A 22,697-nucleotide genomic window follows, 5' to 3' on the forward strand; every position below is an offset into this window, starting at 1 on the left:
AAAATCTCCCCAAACCTAAAAACTGTACACAGAAGTGGGTAGTCTCTATGGTTAACGACCGCTCTAATCTGATATGAGTGCCAGTTGGTGTGGTTGCGGATAAAGGGTTTATCGGTAAGGATAATTTACCCAAAGGAGGTAATAAGGGGCCAGATATAACCCTTCAGATTCTAAGATGTATTATGCACAGCAATCTATAATATTTTATGTTACCAGGAGGAGGTAAAAGGCTTATGAGGGATGGAATGACTAAAAATATATATAAATAACAAAATTAAAAAAATAATAAAAAAATAAAAATAAAAAAAATAATTAATTAAGAATTAAAATTGAGAAAACTATTCCTTTAAATGCAGGTTAAATTCTTTAATGATGGCTTAAAACATTGCAGCATTACAGGCAGAGTGATTAAATGGTAAAATGCTAGTATTCAAAAAATTATAAAAATTATAAAAGAATAAAACCTATCAGTCTGTCCCTACTCTGCCTGTGAAATTTAGAGAAGCCCCAGTATCACTTGCTCAGAGCATAGCTGGTTCTTCCATCCGCCAGAGCTGTTGTTATATAAACAAAGGTCCGCCAAGGTCCTCCGTTGTACTAGTGTGGCGAGGCCGACAGTCAGAATTCAATCAGAGTGTGAGCTCCGGACAAGGAGATCCTGCTCGGGTGCTAGAGTATGAAAAACTCCGCAGCGGGGAATGACCGTTGTACTGCTCCAGGGAGCACTTTTTATAATTTGCAATGGGGCTTTCCTTCACCCCCACCCTTTCTTATCTAATTCATTTCGTCAGGCATAGAATTCGATCTAATTCATTACATCACCCTGAGTTCGCACACTACTAGACATACTTATCACTCTCCTGCTCAAACTGGACTCAAGGCCACTTCTTATTGTGGACTTCTGCAATCCTACTCTATTTTTGTCCCATACTAATCTATGCCTTTCTCAAAGTTAACATTTAGTACATATGGTATACAATTATCATTAGCACACATGATTAGCCTACTTCAGTAATCATCCCTGAGTAAGAATTATACAGTAAAACATTATTATGGTGGCCTACTTCAGCAATCATTTCTGAGTAAGAATTATACAGTTAAACATTAATGCATTTGGTTGCCTACTTCAGTATCAGTTAAACCGTTATCACTACGAGGTCCAACCAGATATGTTGACCCGGAGTCATACACTACCTTTATAATTTCTTTTGTTAAGTTTTGCCTTTTGCACATATTTGAACTCATTTATCATTAACCAATTATATATATTTGACTCAACTTATCATTAATCAGTTACACTCCTTTGAATCAACTTATCATTAATCAGTTTCACACATTTGAATCAACTTATCATTAATCAGTTACACACATTCGAATCAACATTTATAAGCAGTAATGCAGTTTACACCTATTTTAATCAACTTATCATTCATAAGCAGTTATGCAGTTGCACCTATTTGAAGGATAGATCAAAGATAAAATGTGTTTCAGGAACATCCGCAGCCGCGGTGTCCCTCGTCAGGTTGGGCCCCCAGCTGCTAAGCTTTTTCTGTTTCTAGCAGTGTCATGGTCATTCACCAAGGTTGCTCTCAAATCTCGGGCCAATCCTGCTGTGCTTAACTGAGTAACGTTGGGAATGGTGTTTAGGCCGGGAAAAGGCCATACTAATCTCGCCCTCGGCGACACACCTCAAGCTCAACCTTGACAAGACTGAGCTGCTCTTCCTCCCAGGGAAAGCCTGCCCTCTCCAAGACTTCTCCATCACAGTAGAAAACTCTACTGTGACCTCCTCCCATACAGCCACCACAACCACTTCACAACATCACAGCGACACCACGCTCCTGTAGATTCTTCCTCTACAACATCAGAAGGATACGTCCATTCCTCACCAGAAAAGCAGCACAACTTTTGGTCCAAACACTTGTAATCTCTCTGGTGTTCAATCTCCCCAAATTCTCCCATGTCACGCCCCTCCTCCGAACCCTCCACTGGCTCCCGGTAGCAGCTCGCATCAAATTCAAGACCCTGGTGCTTGCCTACCAGGCGGCAAAGGGAACAGCCCCTCCCTACTTGCAAGCAATGGTTAGCCCTTAAACCCCTGCAAGATCACTCCGCTCGTCCACCTCGGCTGCCCGCCTGGCACTGCCGCCTCTACGTGGATGCAGTGGCCGCGCTACTCGATCACGGCTTTTCACTGTCCTGGCGCCCCGCTGGTGGAATGAGCTTCCCACTACTGTCAGGACTGCAGAATCACTTCCGATCTTCCGCCGTAGATTGAAAACCCATCTCTTCAGGCTACATCTTAACAGTCCCTCCTAAAGACCGCTTCACCCTCACTACCCCCCCCTATACTAACCCTAACCCCAACCCCAGAGACCTCTTCACCCCTGCTACCCCCCTGTACCAGTTCTCTCCTGCTAATAAAATAAAAAAACTGGCATTACAACTGCCAATGGCCCTCACCCTGCCAATGGCCCCTGGTGTGAGCATTGATTACTTTGTCTTATGATGACTGTTGGATAGATGATTCACTTATTTAAACAAGTAAATGTAAATGGGTTAGGTTCTAGGGGTTAGGGGTGAGGGTCTAAGGTCTAGGGGTTAGGGTTAGGGGTTAGAGGTTCGTGTGTAGGGGTTAGGGTGTAGGGATAAGGGTCTAGGGGTTAGGGGTGAGGGTCTAGGGTCTAGGGGTTAGGGTCTAGGGGTTAGGAGTTAGAGGTTCGGGTGTAGGGGTTAGGGTGTAGGGGTTAGGGATAAGGGTCTGGGGTTTAGGGGTGAGGGTCTAGGGGTTAGAGTGTAGTGGTTAGTGTTAGAGGTTAGAGGTTCAGGTCTAGCGGTTAGAGGTTAGAGCTTAGGGGTTAGGGTCTAGGGGATAGAGGTTAGGGGTTAGAGGTTGGGGGTTATGGTGTAGGGTTAGGTCCGAGGTTAAAGGGGTTAGGGGTTTGGGTCTAGAGGTTAAGGTGTAGGAGTTAGGTGGTCGGGTCTAGGGGTTAGGGGTTAGAGGTTAGGGGCAGGGCCCCAGGTGTAGCTGTAGCGCCCCCTTGCTGTGGAGTTGGAGAAGATGCAGGAATTCCTTAGGCATGGCGTGCATTCCGTGGCTCGGCTCCACGTTGTCATAGTAATGGTGAGGCAGCGGCTTCTCTGATAGGTCCATAGGGAAGGGCCAGAAGCCATACAGGTGCACCTGTCAGAGAGAAAACCAAATCACTGGGCCTTTGCTGTACCTCTCTCTCTCTCTGTCTCTCTCACACACACACACACACACACACACACACCTGGTCACAGAGTTCCATCGCCACACTAGCCAGCATCAGACCAGTGGAGAGGCGGGGCTCCTTGAGGCCCCTCCCCCTCCAGCTCCGCCCCAAGTCCAACAGGAAGTCTGGGTTGAAGAATACTACATTTTGATTGGGCCGCAGAGGCTGAAGGGCGCGGTGTACAGCCAATGAGAGCTCAGTGCAGAATGGGTAAGCGAAGGGGGGCATGAGAAGGAGGGCGTCGCCGTATGCAGACACACGATTGGCCAACATCTGTGGGTTCTTCTTTAGGTTAGGGTAACTATGGAGACATATAATGACAAGTTAGCCAGTTATGTATTCATGCGTGCGTGTGTGTCTGTGTGTGTGTGTGTGTGTGTGTGCCGTAGATGGTGCAAGACTACATTTCTCACTATGTTTCTGAAACAGAATAATAATAATAATAATAATAATAATAATAATAATAATAATGAATTCAACTTAAAAGCGCCTTTCTCAGACTCAAGGACACTGTATAAAAATAAATAAGTAAATACATAAATGAAATACAAAAGATAAAAAAATAAATAAAAACAAAAATGGTGGAAGAGCTCAGGCAGCTACAGGGAATAGTGTTACTCAGGACCCATGCCGTGCTGTAGGAAGGCGAGTCTGAACAGATGGGTCTTCAGCCTGGTCTTGAATGTATTGAAAGCATCAGAGCATCGGATGGCTGGTGAAAGGGTGTTCCACAGCTTGGGTGCAGCAGCAGAAAAGGCTCGGTCGCCAAGTGTACGTCGTGTGGTGCGGGGTACGACGAGGAGGTCAGTGTCAGAGGATCGGAGACCACGTGCAGGGGTGTAGGGGTGGAGTAGATCAGTTAGGTAGGCAGGAGCCAGGCCATGGAATGCCTTAAAGGTGAGGAGAAGGACCTTGAAAGAGATTCTGCCAGGGTTCAGTGCGTGTGAGGACATATTGTAGCCGATTCAGGGCCTTGCTGGAAACACCAAGAAGGACTCCATTACAATAATCCAGACGGGAGGTGACAAATGTGTATATTAATGTTTCAGCAGAGGTATCAGAGAGTGAAGGGCAAAGACGGGAGATGGTTTTGAGATGGAAGAAGGCAGATTTGGTAACTGACCGTATGTGGGGTTCAAAGGAAAGAGTTGAGTCCAGCAAGACCCCCAGGTTCCTTATCTCCAAGGAAGGACAAATGGAGCAGCCGTCGATGGTGAGGATGAGGTTGCTGATTTTTTGAAGGAGGGTCTTGGGTGCCACAACCATGAGTTCCGTTTTATTGCTGTTGAGTTTGAGAAGATTGGTGGTCATCCATTCTTTGATTTCATGGAGGCAGGAGGTTAGGGTGGAGGGAGGGGGGAGGAAGGGCAGCAGAGGATTTGGTGTGAAGGTAGAGGTGGGTGTCATCAGCGTATGTGTGGAAATTGAAGCCGTGTTTCCGAATGATCTGGCCAAGTGGGAGGAGGTCGATGGTGAACAGTCGCGGGCCAAGGACGGAGCCCTGGGGCATGCCTTGTTTCACTGGCGCTGTAGTACAAACAGCAGGTTAGGCTGGCTCCACAGCAAAATAGATCCCTCAGGTAGCACAGCCAACAAGCAAGCTAGCAAGGAAGCTAGCAAGCTTTGGCACACAGACAGCTCAAATTGTAGAACAGCAGTTCAATAGAATAAATCCAGGAAATCCAGATTCAAGGTCCAAGCACAGTAGACAGATAGGGAACAGAGAGTGGATACTCAGTCGTGATGCAGTTCAGGAACGTCGGGTGAGTGAAAGTAGTTGGAATAGTCCGTAACAGCAGTCAATCAATGTTCCACGTAGATGTTTGGCAAAGATCAGATTTCAGAATCAGAATTCAGAATCAGAATCACAATCAGAATTCTTTTATTTGGCCAAGTATATTTGCACATACAGGAAATTGACTTGGTGAGGTTGGTGCATGGGCATAAAAAACAAATAGCAAATAGTGACAAGAAATTTACAAAATAGCAATAACTAATTAACAAATTTACAAAAAAAGGCAGCAGAACAATACATCTTGTTGGCTGTGTGAGACTAAATGGCAATAAGGCTAGAGGCTGTGAAATGGTTGTGGGGCATGTACAAATAATTATAAATTACACTGACAGTGCATTGTTTGTGTGACAGGGTCGGGGGGGGGGGGGGTTGAAGTCCCAGAGTCAGTGAGAGGCAGGGGGCTTGGTTGTGAGCCCCACTGCCATGGGGAAGAAACTGTTCAGGTGGTGCAAGGTTTTAGTCTTGATTGACCAGAACCTAACCCTAACCCTACTGCTTCCTGTCTGTCAGAAAGTCAATGATCCATCTGCAGGTGGGCTCAGGCACGCTCAGCTGGAATAGCTTGTCCTGGAGGAGAGCTGGGGCGATAGTGTTAATGCAGAGCTGAAGTCCACAAACAGGATCCTGGCATAGGTGCCCGGGGAGTCTAGGTGCTGGAGGATGACCACAGAGGTCAGGGCGACTGGTCTGTAGTCATTAAAGCCTGTGATCCTCTGCTTTTTGGGAACTGGGATAATGGTGGATGTTTTGAAGCAGGCAGGTACCATGCATTCAACCAGTGAAGTGTTAAAGATGTCGTAAACACTGGAGACAGCTGGTCTGCACAGTGCTTCAGTGTGGAGGGGGAGACAGCATCTGGTCCATCTGCCTTGCGGGGGTTTTGTTTCTTTAACAGTTTGTTGACGTCTCTCTCCTGGATGGAGAGAGGTGCAACGGGGGGGAGGGGGCTGTAGAGGTTAGTGTCTGTCCAGGCTGGGAAGAAGAGGTGTGATAGTATGGTAAATTTAAAGACAATATAGGGCTTAGCAATCCCACACCTAGAGAAGAGATCACAGGAAAACAGATGGTCCTAGAACATTTGGAGAAGGCAGTAAAAGAGGGGTAAAGTCAGAGTGAGGGGTTGGCTAGAGGTGAAGAAAACAAAGGATCAAAGCTGCAGAAACAGGATAGAGTAATCAAAAGACAGGATAAATTAGTGATAAACAAAGTTGTAAACAGCCAGGACAAAAGGCTTTTGAAAACAGCCTGGGCCAATCAAGATTTAAGTACACAAAATGGCGCCAGGCAGGTGGGAGTAGCCCACCTTGATGACAAAATGTAATTCTTGAATGTTATTGGTGTAAGTAGACTGGAACAGAGGTACGTTGAATGGAGGGTGTAGACCTGTGTGAAGTCTATAAAGACAGGTGACGGAAGTGAAAACATGGTCAATTTTGCAAACTTGAACGGCTTCGTATTCTCTGTGAATATAAGTCTTTGAATGAATCAACAGCTCCGGTTAACGGTATTTTATTTCAAAATATTATTATTTAAATTCTACGACATTATTGGCGTCACAAACAGGATTGGATAAATAAGGCTCGCATCATGAACTATCGTTGAGGAAGGAACCGAACGATTTATACAAATTAATGAGCTCAAAAGAAGGTAAGCAGAATTCCTGCTTTAGTATTGAAAATTTGTGTAAATCACTCTGGATCTCCGGACTCAACGGTAGGAAACTAGCATGAGTCTTACCAATAAAGAAACCAAATTTAGGATTTGAACTAGAGCTGTTGGGGATTTCAGAAAATGTGCATGCCCTAACTGTTAATAACTGTAAATAAGTTTAACTGTCATGTTGAGGAAGTGTATTGACAGAAAGTTGATAGTATAGGCCGAAGCTAAGTGACTAAATTCTGTATTTGTGTTGAGGAAGTGTATCAAATACAGTGTTTCATCGTTGTGCAGAGGTGTGTAGTTATGATATAATTAGCTCTGATTATGTTGAGGAAGTGTATTAATGAGAAGCTGGTTATATTGACTGAAGTTCAGTGAATAAACTTTGTGTTCGTGTTGAGGAAGTGTATCGGATATATTGTTGAAGTGCTGGATAGAAGTATTAAGTAGGCGGACGTAGATAACAGAAGCGCTTGTTAGCGCTGTGTCATAAAAGAAAACTGCCGCCTGTAGTTTTAGTGTAGAAATCGCTGTGTCGTGTTGTGATAATATTTGTAAAAATTGCTGTGTCGTGTTGTGAAACGCTTGTAAAAGTTGCTGTGTTGTGAGTGTTTGTAAAAGGCGCTGTGTTGTGTTGAGAGAGTGATACATTGTTGTGCTGTGTTGTGTTGAGAGAGATATTCTGTATAACACTGTTGGTCGGGAATTGAGGACTACAGTTAGTATATAACATAAGTGAGAAGACAAAAGTCTAATCAATTAGATATATTATAGAGATTAGGTATAGAAGAATAAAGAGTATACATTTTTAGAGAACGGGTCAATGTGTGAACTTTTTAGGCCTCTCAGAGTACAGAATAATGAGAATATAGTATGATATATACAGTCATGAGAAAAAATTAGGACACCCTATGAAAACCTTTGTCTTCTTCAACATATTCAAACATATGGACATTTGATATTCATTTGAACAATATTGAAAAATTGAGGTAATATAACTAAACAAATACAACTGAAACAAATTATTTAAAAAATGATTGGTAAAATGTAATTAATAGAAATGCAATCTTCTTGTGAGGAAAAAGTTAGGACACCCCCACATTTAGTTCCACTTAAAATGCCTAAAATTATAATAAAGAGCACCACATCAGGTGCAAATGATTAGAACATCGTTACAGAGGATTTTGGAGGAGCCTGTCCTATTTAAGCCTCAGATATTTAGTTTGGTTTGCTCTTGATTGTTGAAGTGAGTTGCATCACCATGGCGAGATCAAAAGAGCTCTCTGAGGCCTTCAGAAGAAAAATTGTAGATGCATATGAGTCTGGGAAGGGATATAAAAAGATCTCCAAACTATTCGAAATTGGCCATTCCACTGTCCGGAAAATAATTTACAAGTGGAGAACATTTAAAACCACCACCAACATGGCCAGGTCAGGCCGCCCAAGCAAGTTCAGCCTAAGAGCTGACCGAAAGATGCTTAAAGAAGTCTCCAACAATCCCAGAATGTCATCACGAGACCTACAGGTATCTCTTGCCACAATTGATGCCAAAGTACATGCATCCACCATAAGAAAGAGACTGAACAAGTTTGCATTACATGGGAGGTGTGCAAGGAGGAAACCCCTGCTGTCAAAAAAAAACATCAGGGCAAGACTAAAGTTTGCCAGAGAACACCTAGAGAAAGACCAGAACTTCTGGAACAATGTGCTTTGGACAGATGAATCCAAAGTTGAACTATTTGGGCACAGTAAGAGTAGACATGTTTGGCGCAAAACCAAGACAGCATTTGAGAACAAGAACCTCATACCAACTGTGAAGCATGGGGGTGGAAATGTCATGGTTTGGGGCTGCTTTTCTGCAGCAGGGCCTGGTCAGCTCACCATCATAGAATCCACTATGAATTTTGTATTGTATCAGAGGGTGCTTGAGGAAAATGTGAGACCATCTGTTCGAAAGTTGAAGCTGAAGCAGATGTGGACCATGCAACATGACAATGACCCAAAACATTCCAGTAAATCTACCAAGGAATGACTCAAGAAAAATAAATTGAGAGTTCTGGAATGGTCAAGTCAAAGCCCGGATCTTAATCTTATTGAGATGCTGTGGATTGATTTGAAACTGGCTGTGCATGCAAGACACCCCTCGAACATCACACAGCTGAAAGAATTCTGCAAGGAGGAGTGGGAAAAACTTTCTCCCAATTGATGTCAGAGACCTGTATGACAGTTATAAGAAACGTCTAATTGAGGTTATTTCAGCCAAGGGGGGCAATACTAGCTATTAGGGCATAGGGTGTCCTAACTTTTTCCTCAGTAGGAATTGGCATTATTGTAAATTTTTCGTTAAATAAATGATTACAAAGTTACATTTTCATAGTTTTTTGTTCAATTACATCCCCTTTATCTATAGACATTGTTAGAAAGAAGATAACATATTGATATGTCCATATTTTTAAGAGAATAACTTAATATTTTGGGGGGTGTCCTAACTTTTTCTCATGACTGTAGTATATCTATGTATACGGAATTGGAAGAAAGCCATCGGTGCCTCTTAAAGGAAACGTAAGATACTTCTTGTAAAAACGAAATACTCAAAAGTAGGAATAGAGACAACCCTTTGGGGAGTCGGAGTAAGAATTGTAAGAGAAGGTTGAGATAAGTGGAGAGACGTTGAAGAAAAAACGGGAAGACCGCCATCTTGAAACGTCATTCGAGTTGGGCGGTATTGTTGTAAAAGGGGGAGGGAACCAACTGAGTGGGTTGAGCTGCGTTAGACTTTACAACAGTCAGGTTTAGAATGAATGAATGAATAAATAAATAAATAAATAAATAAATAAATAAATAAATAAATAAATAAATAAATAAGATAAAATAAAAACATTTTATTGTATAAGTATATACTGAGTGAAAGTGATTCTTAATTGAAGAGAGGGACAAGAACCAGGCGCTCCTGGATCATGGACTGCATGCAGCCCGAATCCAAGAACGCCTGGTGCGTATCGTGTTGTATCCTTACCGGAACACAATACGCCTGTCCTGGTCCGGGGGGAGGGCCCGGTATGTTGCCGATGCGGACGACCTGCCCCACCTCCATCACTGGCAATCCGCCTGGACGTGGCCCAGGTCGGCCCCTCCTCGTCCGGCGCCACGGCTCCTTCCGGGCGCCGGCCCCCCGCCCCCTGGGGTTGGTCACCGGGGCTCCCGCGGCGGGAGGGAGAGATGGTCCTCCGCCAAGGTAACGGTGGCCGCGAGATCCTGGGGCCGGTGGTACTGGACCCAAACGGCGGTTCGGGCCGGGATCCCCGTGAGGAACTGTTCCATCACGACCCAGTCCCCGACTTCCTCCGCCGAGCTGTTCCTCGGGTCCAGCCACCGCCACGTGCTGTCCCGCAGCCGCTGGGCGTAAGCAAAGGGCCGGCTCCCCTCCTCCATCGTCAGGGCCCGGAACCGGCGACGGTGTTCTTCCGGCGTGAGGCCCAGGCGGTCTCAAATTGCCCGGGCTAGGGAGGGATAATCCCGTTGGGCGGCTGCTGGCAGGCTGTGGGCAGCGAGCTGCGCCTCCCCTGACAGGAGGGGCAGCAGATGGTATGCCCACTCGCCGTCCGGCCACCCCGAGATCCTCGCCGTTCCCTCAAACACCGCCAGGAACGCCTCCGGGTCGTCCAGGTCCCCCATTTTCTGGAGGTGGACCTTGGGGGGACCTTGTGCCGACCCGGGCGCCGGCCCCGCCTTAATGGCCCCGACGAGCTCCCGGAGGAGGGCACGGTCCTCAGCCCTCGCCGTCGCCATCTCTCCAATCGCGGACTGCTGCTCCTGCTGGAGGTGGGCCTGCTGTTCAAGTATGATGGCCATCCCTCCGATGGCCGCGCTTAACGCCTCCATTTTCTACCGTCTCTCTGTGCCCCACGTTGGGCGCCAATGTAATGGAATCCATTGTACACAGAGGCAGATGCAGTGTTAGGATAAGGGAATGGTCCCGTTTATTTGTTTGTTCCGTCGACTTTCCAGTCATTGGCTTTCCAGCCTTCCTCTTCCAAAGCAGAGGCACACACATCTTAAACCCTTTCGTCAACGAGGCTTCATTCGCAACAGGTGCGCAACGAAGCCTCGTTTTCGTAAACCCCGGCCACGGTCCTGTAGCTCCCTCTACCAGGTAGACAAAGGCGTGTGGAGGTCAGAGTCAAGACAAGAAAAGAGGACTAAACCATTGGAAGCCGGAGTAAAAGGAGAGAGAGGAAAAGGGAAGGAACCAAGCAAACGCAGAAAAGAGCAACAGCTATACAGCACACCCAGAGATGAGGGGGCAACCGCCTGGGGATCCAGAGATGAGCCAAGAGATGACCCGAGGTCTGGTGAAGGAGGAGAGGAAATCTTGGATGAGCCAGAGGGAGATAGGCCAAGCACAAACAATAGATGAAATAATTAGTGACTGTGAAGAAAATACTAGAAGAAGACTGAATGAGGAAAAATACAGAACTACTGAACGAGAGTTGAGGGATAGGGGAAAGATAGGTCGCCCAGATAGATATCAGTGCCCCATCCTGATAAAAGGAAATCAAGGACACTATGTGCCCTGGGGTATGCAGGGCATGCAGGGAATAGTTAGCAGATTACCTAACATACATGATGGAGCAGGTAAAGGGATTCGGAGCTTTGAGGAAGAGACTGCAGGGAAACTGCTGGCGGTGGGAGACCTCAAAGCCCTGTTGGCCAAGGTACTGGAGGTGGCAAAGATGGAAGACATTCTCATAAGCTGTGGACTGGGAGGAGCAAAGGGCAATACCAGAGCCGATGGGATGTCATTTGATCAGACCAGAAATGAGATGTGGACAACCCTGAGAGAAGAATATCCATAAAGGCTGGATATTAAGACCCTGAAGGGAGACCCACTGGGAGAGACTGAGAATCCTGCCACATACCTGCACCAGCAACTGAAGAAGTGGAAACTAGAGACTGAAGTAGACCCAGAGGGAGACCCACTGATGACAACTCTGTTCAGAACTGCAGTGATACCATTGCAGGCCATGACCCCTCTGGTGAAAAGCAGGTTAGAGGATGTGGTGGGACTCACGTCAAAAACACACAAGGAATTCTGTGATCATCTGGTCCATGCGGTGGAAAAATACCGGAAAGATGAATCAAGGCTAAAGGAGCAAGAAAAGGAGAACCAGAGAAAGTTAACACAGCTCCAGCTGGGGGAACTCACAGAACGAAACAAAAAGAAGGTACAAGGCGTAATGGGCGCCGAAACCGGGAAACCAGTTCCATACAGAGTTACACCAGAACCACTTCCAGTGCTGAGACCTCAGGGAAAAGAGCAACCCACCGTACCTGTAGTTCAGGTATATACCCAGCAGCCCCAGAGGTTTCAGCCATGGACGGGCAGACAGAGACCCCAAGGAAGGTTCCAAAGAACAAACCCACTAGGTCCACCCGGTGTGTGCTGGGGATGTCACCAAGCAGGACACAACCGAACGCATTGTACAATTAATCCATGGCAGCCGAGGGAGAATAGTCAACAGGGCTATAGCCAGCTAAAGCAGAGGCCTCCACAAGGACCAGCCAATCCATATAGTGGACTAAATTATGGTTACTAGGGATGCCCAGAGAATCCGAAAAGGGAGGGTCAGCTTCCAGTGTTAACTACAGAAGCTGATCAAGAACCAATGCTGCAGGTTCAAATAGAAGATAGAGACATACCCATGATGATAGATACAGGAGCTACCTACACTTGTGTAGGTCTAAATTATGCCTCTCACCTCCCCAGGTCAGGAAAAATTTTTAAAACAGTAGGATTCTCGGGACAAGCGCAGCTAATTCCAATGACAACTCCAGTAAGTCTGAAGATAGGAGACAGAGCCACAACCCTGCCTATACTGATCTCTGACCAGACACCGGTGAATCTCTTGGGGAGGGATGCATTATGCATGCTGGGGATGAAAATATGGTGTTCCCCAGAAGGTGTATATGTAGATAATATGGCAATAAAGACACAAGAAATACCAATAACTGCAAGCGCAAATGTTTACTGGTTAGGGGAAATAAATCATGAAATAGAGCAAACTTGGTTGAAATGGAGAAAATATATTGAAGCCCAATTGCCAGACGCAAGGAGACCACGATTTGACTACCACTGCACTGTGCAGTTTGACCCAAATTGCAACTCCTGCCAAGAACAAATTTGGCAGGAGCGAACCAAAAATCTGGTTGTCCCATTAATGTCACAATATATTGTAGTGGGAAAACAGGGAGCAGCTATGCAAATAGATGAATCAGAATTCATACAAAAATGGTATAATATACCTAATGCTGCTCCTCATGTGTCATTAATGGTAAATAAAGGGTATAGAGCAAGAGACTTGGGACCAATGATGAGAACCGCATTAAAAAGTGATTGGAAAGAAACAAGTAACCCTTTGGTAAAACATTATGTGCCACCCCTATGAATGGTATACCACAGGAAGTAGCCATATTGGTTAAACAACAGGTTCAGATGAAAGAAAAGTCAGATAATCAATTAATAGAACCAATAACGCAGCTAGAGGATATAATACGCATGCAACAGATTGTAGGGCCGTTTGAGCAATCCATGTGGCTCCAAAGGGGGGTGAAGGTAGACTCCACAGGATTGTGGGTACTATAGTGGCACCCACGGTGCTACTGGGGATTTTGATCACTGATGCGCATGGTTTTGACCATTGCGCAAGGGGGGAAGTTGTGAGAAAGATAAAAATCCAATGGTATTGGTCACCCTATTTACAGGCAATGGTAGAAAATGCATTGGCAGAATGCACAATAGGCGCACAAAACAATGTAAGAAAGGGAATCAAAACACCTTTAGGACACACACCGGTTCCAGACGGACCATTTAAACATTTGGTAATGGACTATGTAGACATGATAAAAAAGGTCAATGGGAAAAGATACATGCTTGTTGTCATAGATAGATTCAGCAGATGGGTAGAAGCAACGCCATCAGCAGAATTAGGGGCAGGAACAGTGGTTAAATTTCTAACAAGAGAAGTAATACCCAGATTTGGAATACCTAATGAGATCAGCTCAGATAATGGTGCAGCATTTATTCAGAAAACTGTGAAACACGCATTTAACACTGCATGAAAGGCTTACAGGTCGACTCATGCCAGTGCCAACAATAAGAGGACCTTACAAAGGACCACCACTTGAACAACTCCAGATGGAATTGAAACAATATATGAAACAACTAACTGAGAAACATAAAGTTATATATTCACAGGAAAAAGACAAGCAGCCGGAGCCGGAGACACCCCTGCCCAATCCGATAACTCCAGGAGACCAGGTGTACATCAAAGTCTTCAGAAGGAAGTGGAACGAGCCAAGGAGAGAGGGACCGTACGAGGTAGTGCGAGCCACCCCCACTGCAATACAAGTCAGAGGGAGTTTAACCTGGTACCACTTGAACCACTGCACCAGGGTCCCGAGGCAAGAACTCAGGCAAACCAGAGAAGAAGACGAAGGAATGGGTGAGATCGCACAGAGGAAATGAGGGCACAGACTTTGGGAAATTAGACTGGTTTGACAACATCCTAGGATCATGGGGAGGAATGTTGGCGAAAATGGGAATAATGGTTGTGATAGTGATTGTAGTGTTAGGACTGTTATTTTATTGTATAATGCCTGTTTTGAGATCCTTCTTTATACAGGGCACAAGTAAGCAGATGAGTGTAACAAGAGGGATAGCTCCGATGGCACTCAACAGAATGGGAGGCCACCTAGACCTATATCCTGTTCTAAACTGGGGAGGCAGCAGTGAGTATTCTGCCCCCTCATCCGATGATGACGAGATCGTCTAGACTCCCAGCCAGGACTAGCAAGCGCTAACAGCTACACCTACTTGGGAGAAACATGCTACATTCATCAAAAAGGACGAAACCCTGGCCATACAAGGACTATATTCCCCTTGGAATATTGACAATTTGAATGGACGATGATGGAGATTTGGTTTTGCAGTCTGTGATCACTCGAAGGCCTTTCCAGACTGACGAGGAGTCGTTGGCTGCAAACTGTTGTTCTAGCCTCTTTGAGTACTGTCGTCTGGCCACCTTAATCTCCTTGCCAAATGTGTACTTAGCCAGTCTAAACCTTTCCTCCACTCCTGAAAGCCCTCTCCTTCTCCAAACAAAGCTGTTTGAGTCTTGCTGTGAACCTGTCATCATTGTAACTCACCCTGGTGCGTGTTGGAATACATCTGTCCTCACAGAAGCTGATGTATGATGTAGTGAGAAGCAGCACAACTTTTGGCCAGAGAAGTTTTGGCCAGAGAAGCAGCACAACTTTTGGTCCAAACACTTGTAATCTCCCGCCTTGACTACTGCAACGCACTCTTAACCAGACTCCCCGCCTCTGCCATCAGACCTCTGCAGCTCATCCAGAACGCTGCCGCTCGTCTGGTGTTCAACCTCCCCAAATTCTCCCATGTCACGCCCCTCCACTGGCTCCCGGTAGCAGCTCGCATCAAATTCAAGACCCTGGTGCTCGCCTACCGGGCGAGAGAACAGCCCCTTCCTACTTGCAAGCAATGGTTAGCCCCCAAACCCCTGCACGATCACTCCGCTCTTCCATCTCGGCTGCCCGCCTGGCACCACCACCTCTACGTGGATACAGCGGCCGCGCCACTCGGTCACGGCTTTTCACTGTCCTGGCGCCCCGCTGGTGGAATGAGCTTCCCCCCACTGTTAGAACTGCAGAGTCACTACCGATCTTCCGCCGTAGATTGAAAACCCATCTCTTCAGGTTACATCTTAACAGTCCTTCCTAAGACCTCTTCACCCCTACTTCACCCCTGTACAAGTTCTCTCCTGTTAATAAATAATTTAAAAGAAAAATAATAATTGGCTTCAGATGGCCCCTGGTGTGAGCATTGATTACTTTGTCTTATGATGACTGTTGGATAGATGATTCACTTACTTAAACAAATGTATTTGTTGTAAGTCGCTTTGGATAAAGGGGTCTGCTAAATGCCATAAATGTAATGTAAATGTATATGATGTCACAGACTCTGTGTATTCGTCCAGGCTGTTGGAAGCAGTCCTAAAAATGTCCCAGTCTGTGGTGTCAAGGCAGTCACGCAAGCTCCTCCATTGCTTCTCTGCTGCTCCAATGCTTAGATGTCCGCACAGCAGGTTTAGGAAGTTTTAGTTTCTGCCTGTATGCCGGGATCAGATGAATGAGAGTGTGGTCAGATAGTCCCAGAGCCGTGTGGGGAACTGCGTGATAAGCTCTGCTGATGGTGCTGTAACAGTGATCCAAAATCTTCTCCTCCCTGGTCGGGCATTTGATTAACTACATATATTTAACTATATATATATATACACACACTATATTTAGGGAGTTTGTGAGTTACCCTTGTTAAAGTCCCCAGGGACAATAACTGGGGAATACGTGTTCACTCTCCTTCTCTCCACTCCTAATATTTGGTCGGCGAGTTGACGTTGAGCCACTTTCACATCAGCTTGCGGGGGGATGTAAACTCCAGCCAATAAAAAAGAAGTGAATTCACGTGGAGAGTAAAACGGTCTGCAGGTGATGAAAAATGATTCCAGGTCAGGAGAATAAGTTTGCAAAATCACTTTAACGTCGTTGCATCAGCGTTGATTTATATAGAAACAGATCACACCTCCTTTCGCCTCGCATGTAGAAATCGGGTCGCGAACTGCCCGTAACAGCTGAAAGCCGGGCACATGTACAGCAGAGTCCGGTGTCGATTCCATCAGCCACGATTCAGTGAAACACAAAACAGAAGAGAGGGAAAAGTCTCTATTTGTCCTGATAAGAAGACGCAATTCGTCTCAGGGGTGAGCAGGCGCTGGTGGGTTGGGATTTTGGGCCAGCCAGGGCTGCTGCTGCATTTGTCCCCATGCAGGCGTGTGGCATGGGCTACATGGATTGGGGGTGGTGGTGGTTGCACCGGCGTTATCCGGGTCTGGTTAAAGTCATTGTCTGTGAGCGGGGGGTGCCCTGCGCCGGTGGACCCTCTGGGGAGTTTTTTTCTTGGTTTGCTTTTTGGAGGTCTATGGTTTGGTGTTAGATCTTATTGTTTGTATTGGATTTATTATTTATATTGTTTCGTATTGTTTTTGACATTTGTCTTTGTAAAAGTAATATACAAATAAATGTGATTGATTAATTGTGTGTGCGTGTGGGTGTGCGTGTGTGTGTATGTATGTGTGTGGTGTGGGTGTATGTGTGTGTGTGTGTGTGTGTGTGTGTGTGTGTGTGTGTGTGTGTGCGTGTGCGTGTGCGTGTGCGTGGGTGTGGTGTGGGTGTGTGCGTGTGTGTGTGTGTGGTAGAACTCTCTCCTACCCCACTCTGATTTGGGTGGGGTTGATAGTCATCAGGCTGGTTCTGTTACCCACATCGCCATGGTTACTGACTGGACCCAGGTTAAACCTGCAGAGGAGATTGGGCATTGGCATGTAATATTACACTCAATGATGATGATGATGATGATGATGATGATAGAACTCCTTCTTTCCCACTGCCATCAGGCTCCTAAACAACGCATAGGAGATTATAATCATGGACTACCTCAAATAACTGTCCTACCTCATACTGAACCCGACTGTCAAATTTTCAGTTTGCACATGCATAATTGCACTGTTTACATTTGCACTGTTTTATTATTATTATTGTTGCTTTTTTATTATCACATGCTGCCTTAAATGTTGTTATCTTGTACATTTTGTTTAGTATATATTGTATATTTTTTTGTATTGTACATTGGTTGGCATTCTGCGGACAGCAAAGCAAGAATTTCATTGTACAGGGAAACATGTTTTCTACTGTGCATTTGATAATAAACACTTTGAATCTTGAATCTACCTAATGATGAAGTCAGCGTTGTCGATCTCAGCTCCACAGCTGCTGTTCTGTAGGATGCCTCCGTTTCCAACTACAGCACAGCGACCCAACACCTCTGTACCCCAGGGAAGACTCTACACACACACACACACACACACACACACACACATCATACCACAGCACAGTGACGAAAACAAACACTCTATACTCCAGGGTAAACACACACACAGACCTGTGGTAGCATGTTGAAGAGATCCTTGTCCACAGTTTTAGTAATCTTTTGGTTGCTCTCATATTTGATCTTCTGGCCCAGTTGAGTGTTCTGTTGGGTCAGAATCAGACCTCCGGTGGCATTACAGCAGAATCGCAGTCTCACCCTACAGGAGAGAGGGAGGAGGGAGAGAGATGGAGGGAGAGAGGGATGGAGGGAGAGAAGGAGGGAGAGGGGGAGGGAGCGAGGGACGGAGGGAGAGGGATAGAGGGAGGGAGGGAGCGATGGAGGGGGAGAGGGAGGGAGGGAGAGAGATTTAGGAAAGGAGGGATAGGGTAAAGACTGATCAGACATTACCTGTAGATCCCTACAGCTGTGATCAGACATTACCTGTAAAGCCCTGACAACTGTGATTAGACATTACCTGTAGAACCCTGATCAGACATTACCTGTATTGCTCTCTCTGGGTGATGTTGAGTTTGTGAGGGCAGTTCATCAACTCTCTCACCTCCTTTATAAGAGACTGTTGCTTCATCCTGAGAGAAAGTGAGGGGGAGGGGGAGAAGGGGGGAGGGGAGAGAGAAGGGGGAGGGGAGAGAGGGAGGGGGAGAGAGAGCGGGTGGGGGGGGAGAGGGGAGGGGGGGAGAGAGGGTGGAATTTTAGAGAGAGGGAGGGGGGAGAGGTAGAGAGAGAGGTGAGAGGGAGAGAGTTGGGTATCTGTTTGTTTAAAACAGGTTTTGAACTTTGACCCTTAGATACCCGGACCCAGTTTTCCTTGCATGAACATTAAGCAGTGATTATGACTGTCCAAGGAGACCCCAAACAACACATTTCTGGATTTCATACAAATATAGGCAGTTAACACTCTCATATATGTGTGATAAAGAGATCCAGACTTATACGTTTTCATTCAGCTTTGAGCCACACAAATATCATTTAACATGCAAAGCATAAATGTTTGTTACAGTCCTTAATGCCATAGGTTGCATATATGCATAACATTAGCATTTTAAGTGACGATACCTTTTCCAAAAATAAAACATTTTCTCAGAAGATGTACTCGGGCATCTCTGGACACCAACTCTGCGTACGAGACTCTTTCAGAGGAGCAGAGTGTGTTTACAGACTTGTCATTTCCGCCATTTATCAGAGAAAACTTATGCTGGTGTAATTACAACAATCGGTCAGCAGAAGGTGCTAAGTGTTTATTAGGATCTCTTGTTGAAGACAGTAGTTAGTCGTTACCACTAGACATTAGTAGACAGTCATTTTGTGAATTGATCACGTACAGACATTTTACCCGGTGTTTAACTCATTCAGTGCCAAGGGTGAATAAAGTCCCCAAAATGTCAACATTCTAGAGTGCCAAGGGTGACTTTATTAACCAAATTTAATTTTGGAGCCAATCAAAGTATTGTTTATAGGTAAATACCACATAAAACACTTGGCAATCTAGATGGTGTTCCGGAATTCTTTGGCAGTTAAAAACATTGTCGACTATATGCACCCTCAGATGTTAAAGGATTAACAACATTGAGAGTCACTCACGTCTGGGCTGATGTCACAGAGAGGAACATGTGTCTCAGTAAGACACATCGATGGGAAGCGTAACTGTTGAACCTGCGACTCCTGCCAACAGTTAAAGATACTGTTACAGACACACACACACACACTCACACACACACACATGCACAGGCAGGCAGGCAGGCAGATAGATAGACAGACAGACAGACAGGCAGGCAGGCAGGCAGGCAGGCAGGCAGGCAGGCAGACAGACAGATAGGCAGGCAGGCAGACAGACAGACAGGCAGGCACAGTACAGTGTTAGCTGTTGTAAACCAATAAATCCAGTAAACTAAGGCCCTGATGAGGGGCTCACTCAGCTATTAAAATATTGAGCAATGTTGAGAATTATATCTCTCTCCCCACTGTGTGTGTGTGTGTGTGTGTGCTCACCCTGCGTCCCTCAGCATCCAGGAGTAGAGTAGGAGAGCGTGCACCAGAACAGGAACAGCCAGGACCATCAATCTGAGTCTGGGATTCAGACCCATGCTCCCTCATGCAGCGAGACACTGGACCAGAGTAGAGAGATGTGGCAGTTTGTGTGGGGTGACAAGGATGACACTAGTATGTGTGTGTGTGTGTGTGTGTGTGTGTGTGTGTGTGTGTGTGTGTGTGTGTGTGTGTGTGTGTGTGTGTGTGTGCGCGTGTGTGTGTGTGTGTGTGTGTGTAACAATGGGCATACATATCAAGTAGGAGTGCTACTTGATATGTATGCCCATTGTTTACACAGACGCAAGTACACACGCCCTTACTGTACACACACACACACACACACCTGCACAACCTGCTACAGGTAGCACAAACACACACAAACAACCTGCTGCAGGTAATACTGTCGTAGAATTTAAATAATGGTATTTTCAAATAACATACCGTTAACAAGAGCTGTTGATTCATCCAAAGACTTTATTCACAGAGAACAAAGCCGTGTCAGATTTGCAAAGTTGATCCCCTTCCACTTTTGTTACCTGTCTTTTTATAGCCATCACATAGGTCAACACTCTTCATTCAACAAACTTCTAGTTCCTGTCTACATACACCAATAACATTCAAGAACTACATTTCGTCATCCAGGGAGCTCCTACCTGACCTAGCGTCGGTCAGTCTGATGAAAGATCAATTGGCCCAGGCTGTTTGCACAAGTTCTCTGTCCTGGCTGTTTACAACTGTGTCAATTACTCTGTCCTGTTTCCGCAGTTGCTAATCCATTGTACTCATTGTTTTCACACCCTCTAGTGGACTTCTCACTCAGTGCTTATATAATTCATGTGTTCACTGAATATTCAGCATGAACGTAACGTGACAGAACCACTATGACTTAATATGACTTCTGCATATGAATCACCTAGAACAGTTAGCAAGTATGCTAGCTATCACATTACCTCTAGCTCCATGTGAACAATATGCCTGCTAGCTTTATACCTGGCTAACGTTAGCCGGATAACCAGCTGCACAGATGCAGGATGAGGATTGCTGGCTATCAGTTCCCATGACTCCTACCTTTGATGCAGTCTCCTGCTGAAGCACCAATCTATTTCCATTGTTTCTTTTTTTAACACACACATAACAAGTTTCCTTTTGTTAATATAGGCCTGACTAATCCCTGGAGTGGAACTGTTCCATGTCAACATTTCATACACGTTCATACCGTTCCAGTAACTAAACTGACCCGTGACGCAAGTTTATTATTATTATTATTATTTTCTCTCTCTCTCTCTCTCTCTCTCTCTCTCTCTCTCTCTCTCTCTCTCTCTCTCTCTCTCTCTCTCTCTCTCTCTCTCTCTCTCTCTCTCTCTCTCTCTCTCTCTCTCTCTCTCTCTCTCTCTCTCTCTCTCTCTCTCTCTCTCTCTCTCTCTCTCTCTCTCTCTCTCTCCTAACCCTAACTAACTAACTAAATCTTGCCCGCCTACCCTAGACCCAAAATACAAGAGGTGGCGCCCGCCTGGGGAAACTAACCTAATGTATATAACAAAACCAACCTGCGTGATGGAAGTGTAAGCCCATGGGCGTCTTACCTGCCTAACTCGCCCTCCCCTGGGGCTAACTACAGGTGTGGCAGCGGACACAATGGTAGGACAGAATAGTGATGGCAGTTTGACACTGAAGCTTTGATACGTGCTTCAAACACTGACCAACAATTTTATCGAAGCACTGCTTCAAAGCTTGCTTTGGTGCGAAAAAACTCACGTGACATATGACGTCCGAAGCAGCAACTGCTTCGTTGCCTGAATGAATCACCTGACTGGTTCGCGGTCCAATCAGGTGATTCACTGGCACTGCCTCGTCTCGATTCTGACAGGTGATAGGTTGCGACAGTTTTGAATTTGAGTGCCTCAACACTTTATAACCGCTCTAAACAATGCACAATTTGTGGATTGTCGTAGTAGGTGCGTTGTTGCTGTTGAGTTGTTGGTATTGCGTTTGTATTCTCTGAGTGTTCTTCTTGTAATCTTTGAGTGTTCCCCATCCCACATAATCACCCCCTGCCAAAGTTACACAAACACACCCAACCTATGCCATATTTTCCCCAGCACTCTCTCCTCAATAACACAATACACACATTCATCAATCTTTATTTGTAAATAGAACATGATATTCAGTCTTAGTGTGTGTGTGCATCAAAGAATTTCATCAAAGCAAAGATACTGTAGCGAACGGCGGGGTAGAGCAGCTTGCCTTAAGCGGGTATCGAACTCGCAATCTTTCGCTTACAAACCGGCCGCGCTAGCCACAACACCAAGAGCGGTAACTCCCTTGGCGGAATTGCTAACGGGCCTTTCACAGGGTCGTTACAATACTTTAAATCCAAGGGTGATCAAAGCAAAGATGCTTCAGAACAAAAGATCTTTTCTACAAAAGTAAAGTAGTTTCTCCAACACTGCTCATTGAGGTGTGTGTGTGTGTGTGTGTGTTCGTGTGTGCGTGCGTGCGTGTAATTAAAAGCCTCCTGTCCACCAACTAGCCTGCCTAATTTGACTGCAGCCTTGCACTTCGCCAGGAGAGGTCACTGTAACTGAAGCTTCGAGTAATGAACCCATTTTCGAAACAATTGGCTCAAGTGGTTCAGTTCTTCACAAAAGCTTCATTTGCCCATCACTACTTAATGCCATAGGTTGCATATATGCATAACATTAGCATTTTAAGTGACGATACCTTTTCCAAAAATAAAACATTTTCTCAGAAGATGTACTCGGGCATCTCTGGACACCAACTCTGCGTACGAGACTCTTTCAGAGGAGCAGAGTGTGTTTACAGACTTGTCATTTCCGCCATTTATCAGAGAAAACTTATGCTGGTGTAATTACAACAATCGGTCAGCAGAAGGTGCTAAGTGTTTATTAGGATCTCTTGTTGAAGACAGTAGTTAGTCGTT

The 22,697-nt window shown here is 45.5% G+C and overlaps 1 protein-coding gene across 1 annotated transcript; it reads right to left on the minus strand.

The window, feature by feature from the left end:
• Window positions 1-3,004: 3,004 nt before the first annotated feature.
• On the minus strand, window positions 3,005-19,812 carry LOC310819530 (alpha-2,8-sialyltransferase 8F-like; the record flags this gene model as incomplete). The annotated part of the gene is made up of 7 exons (XM_083690832.1): window positions 3,005-3,184; window positions 3,276-3,558; window positions 17,053-17,139; window positions 17,572-17,684; window positions 17,783-17,927; window positions 18,211-18,297; window positions 19,718-19,812. 7 exons carry the CDS (start codon window positions 19,810-19,812, stop codon window positions 3,005-3,007), a joined length of 990 nt encoding a protein of 329 aa, XP_083546958.1.
• Window positions 19,813-22,697: the final 2,885 nt, after the last annotated feature.

The sequence above is a fragment of the Argentina silus genome, assembly GCF_951799395.1.
Source record: "Argentina silus genome assembly, chromosome: 1".
Lineage (NCBI taxonomy): Eukaryota > Metazoa > Chordata > Actinopteri > Argentiniformes > Argentinidae > Argentina > Argentina silus.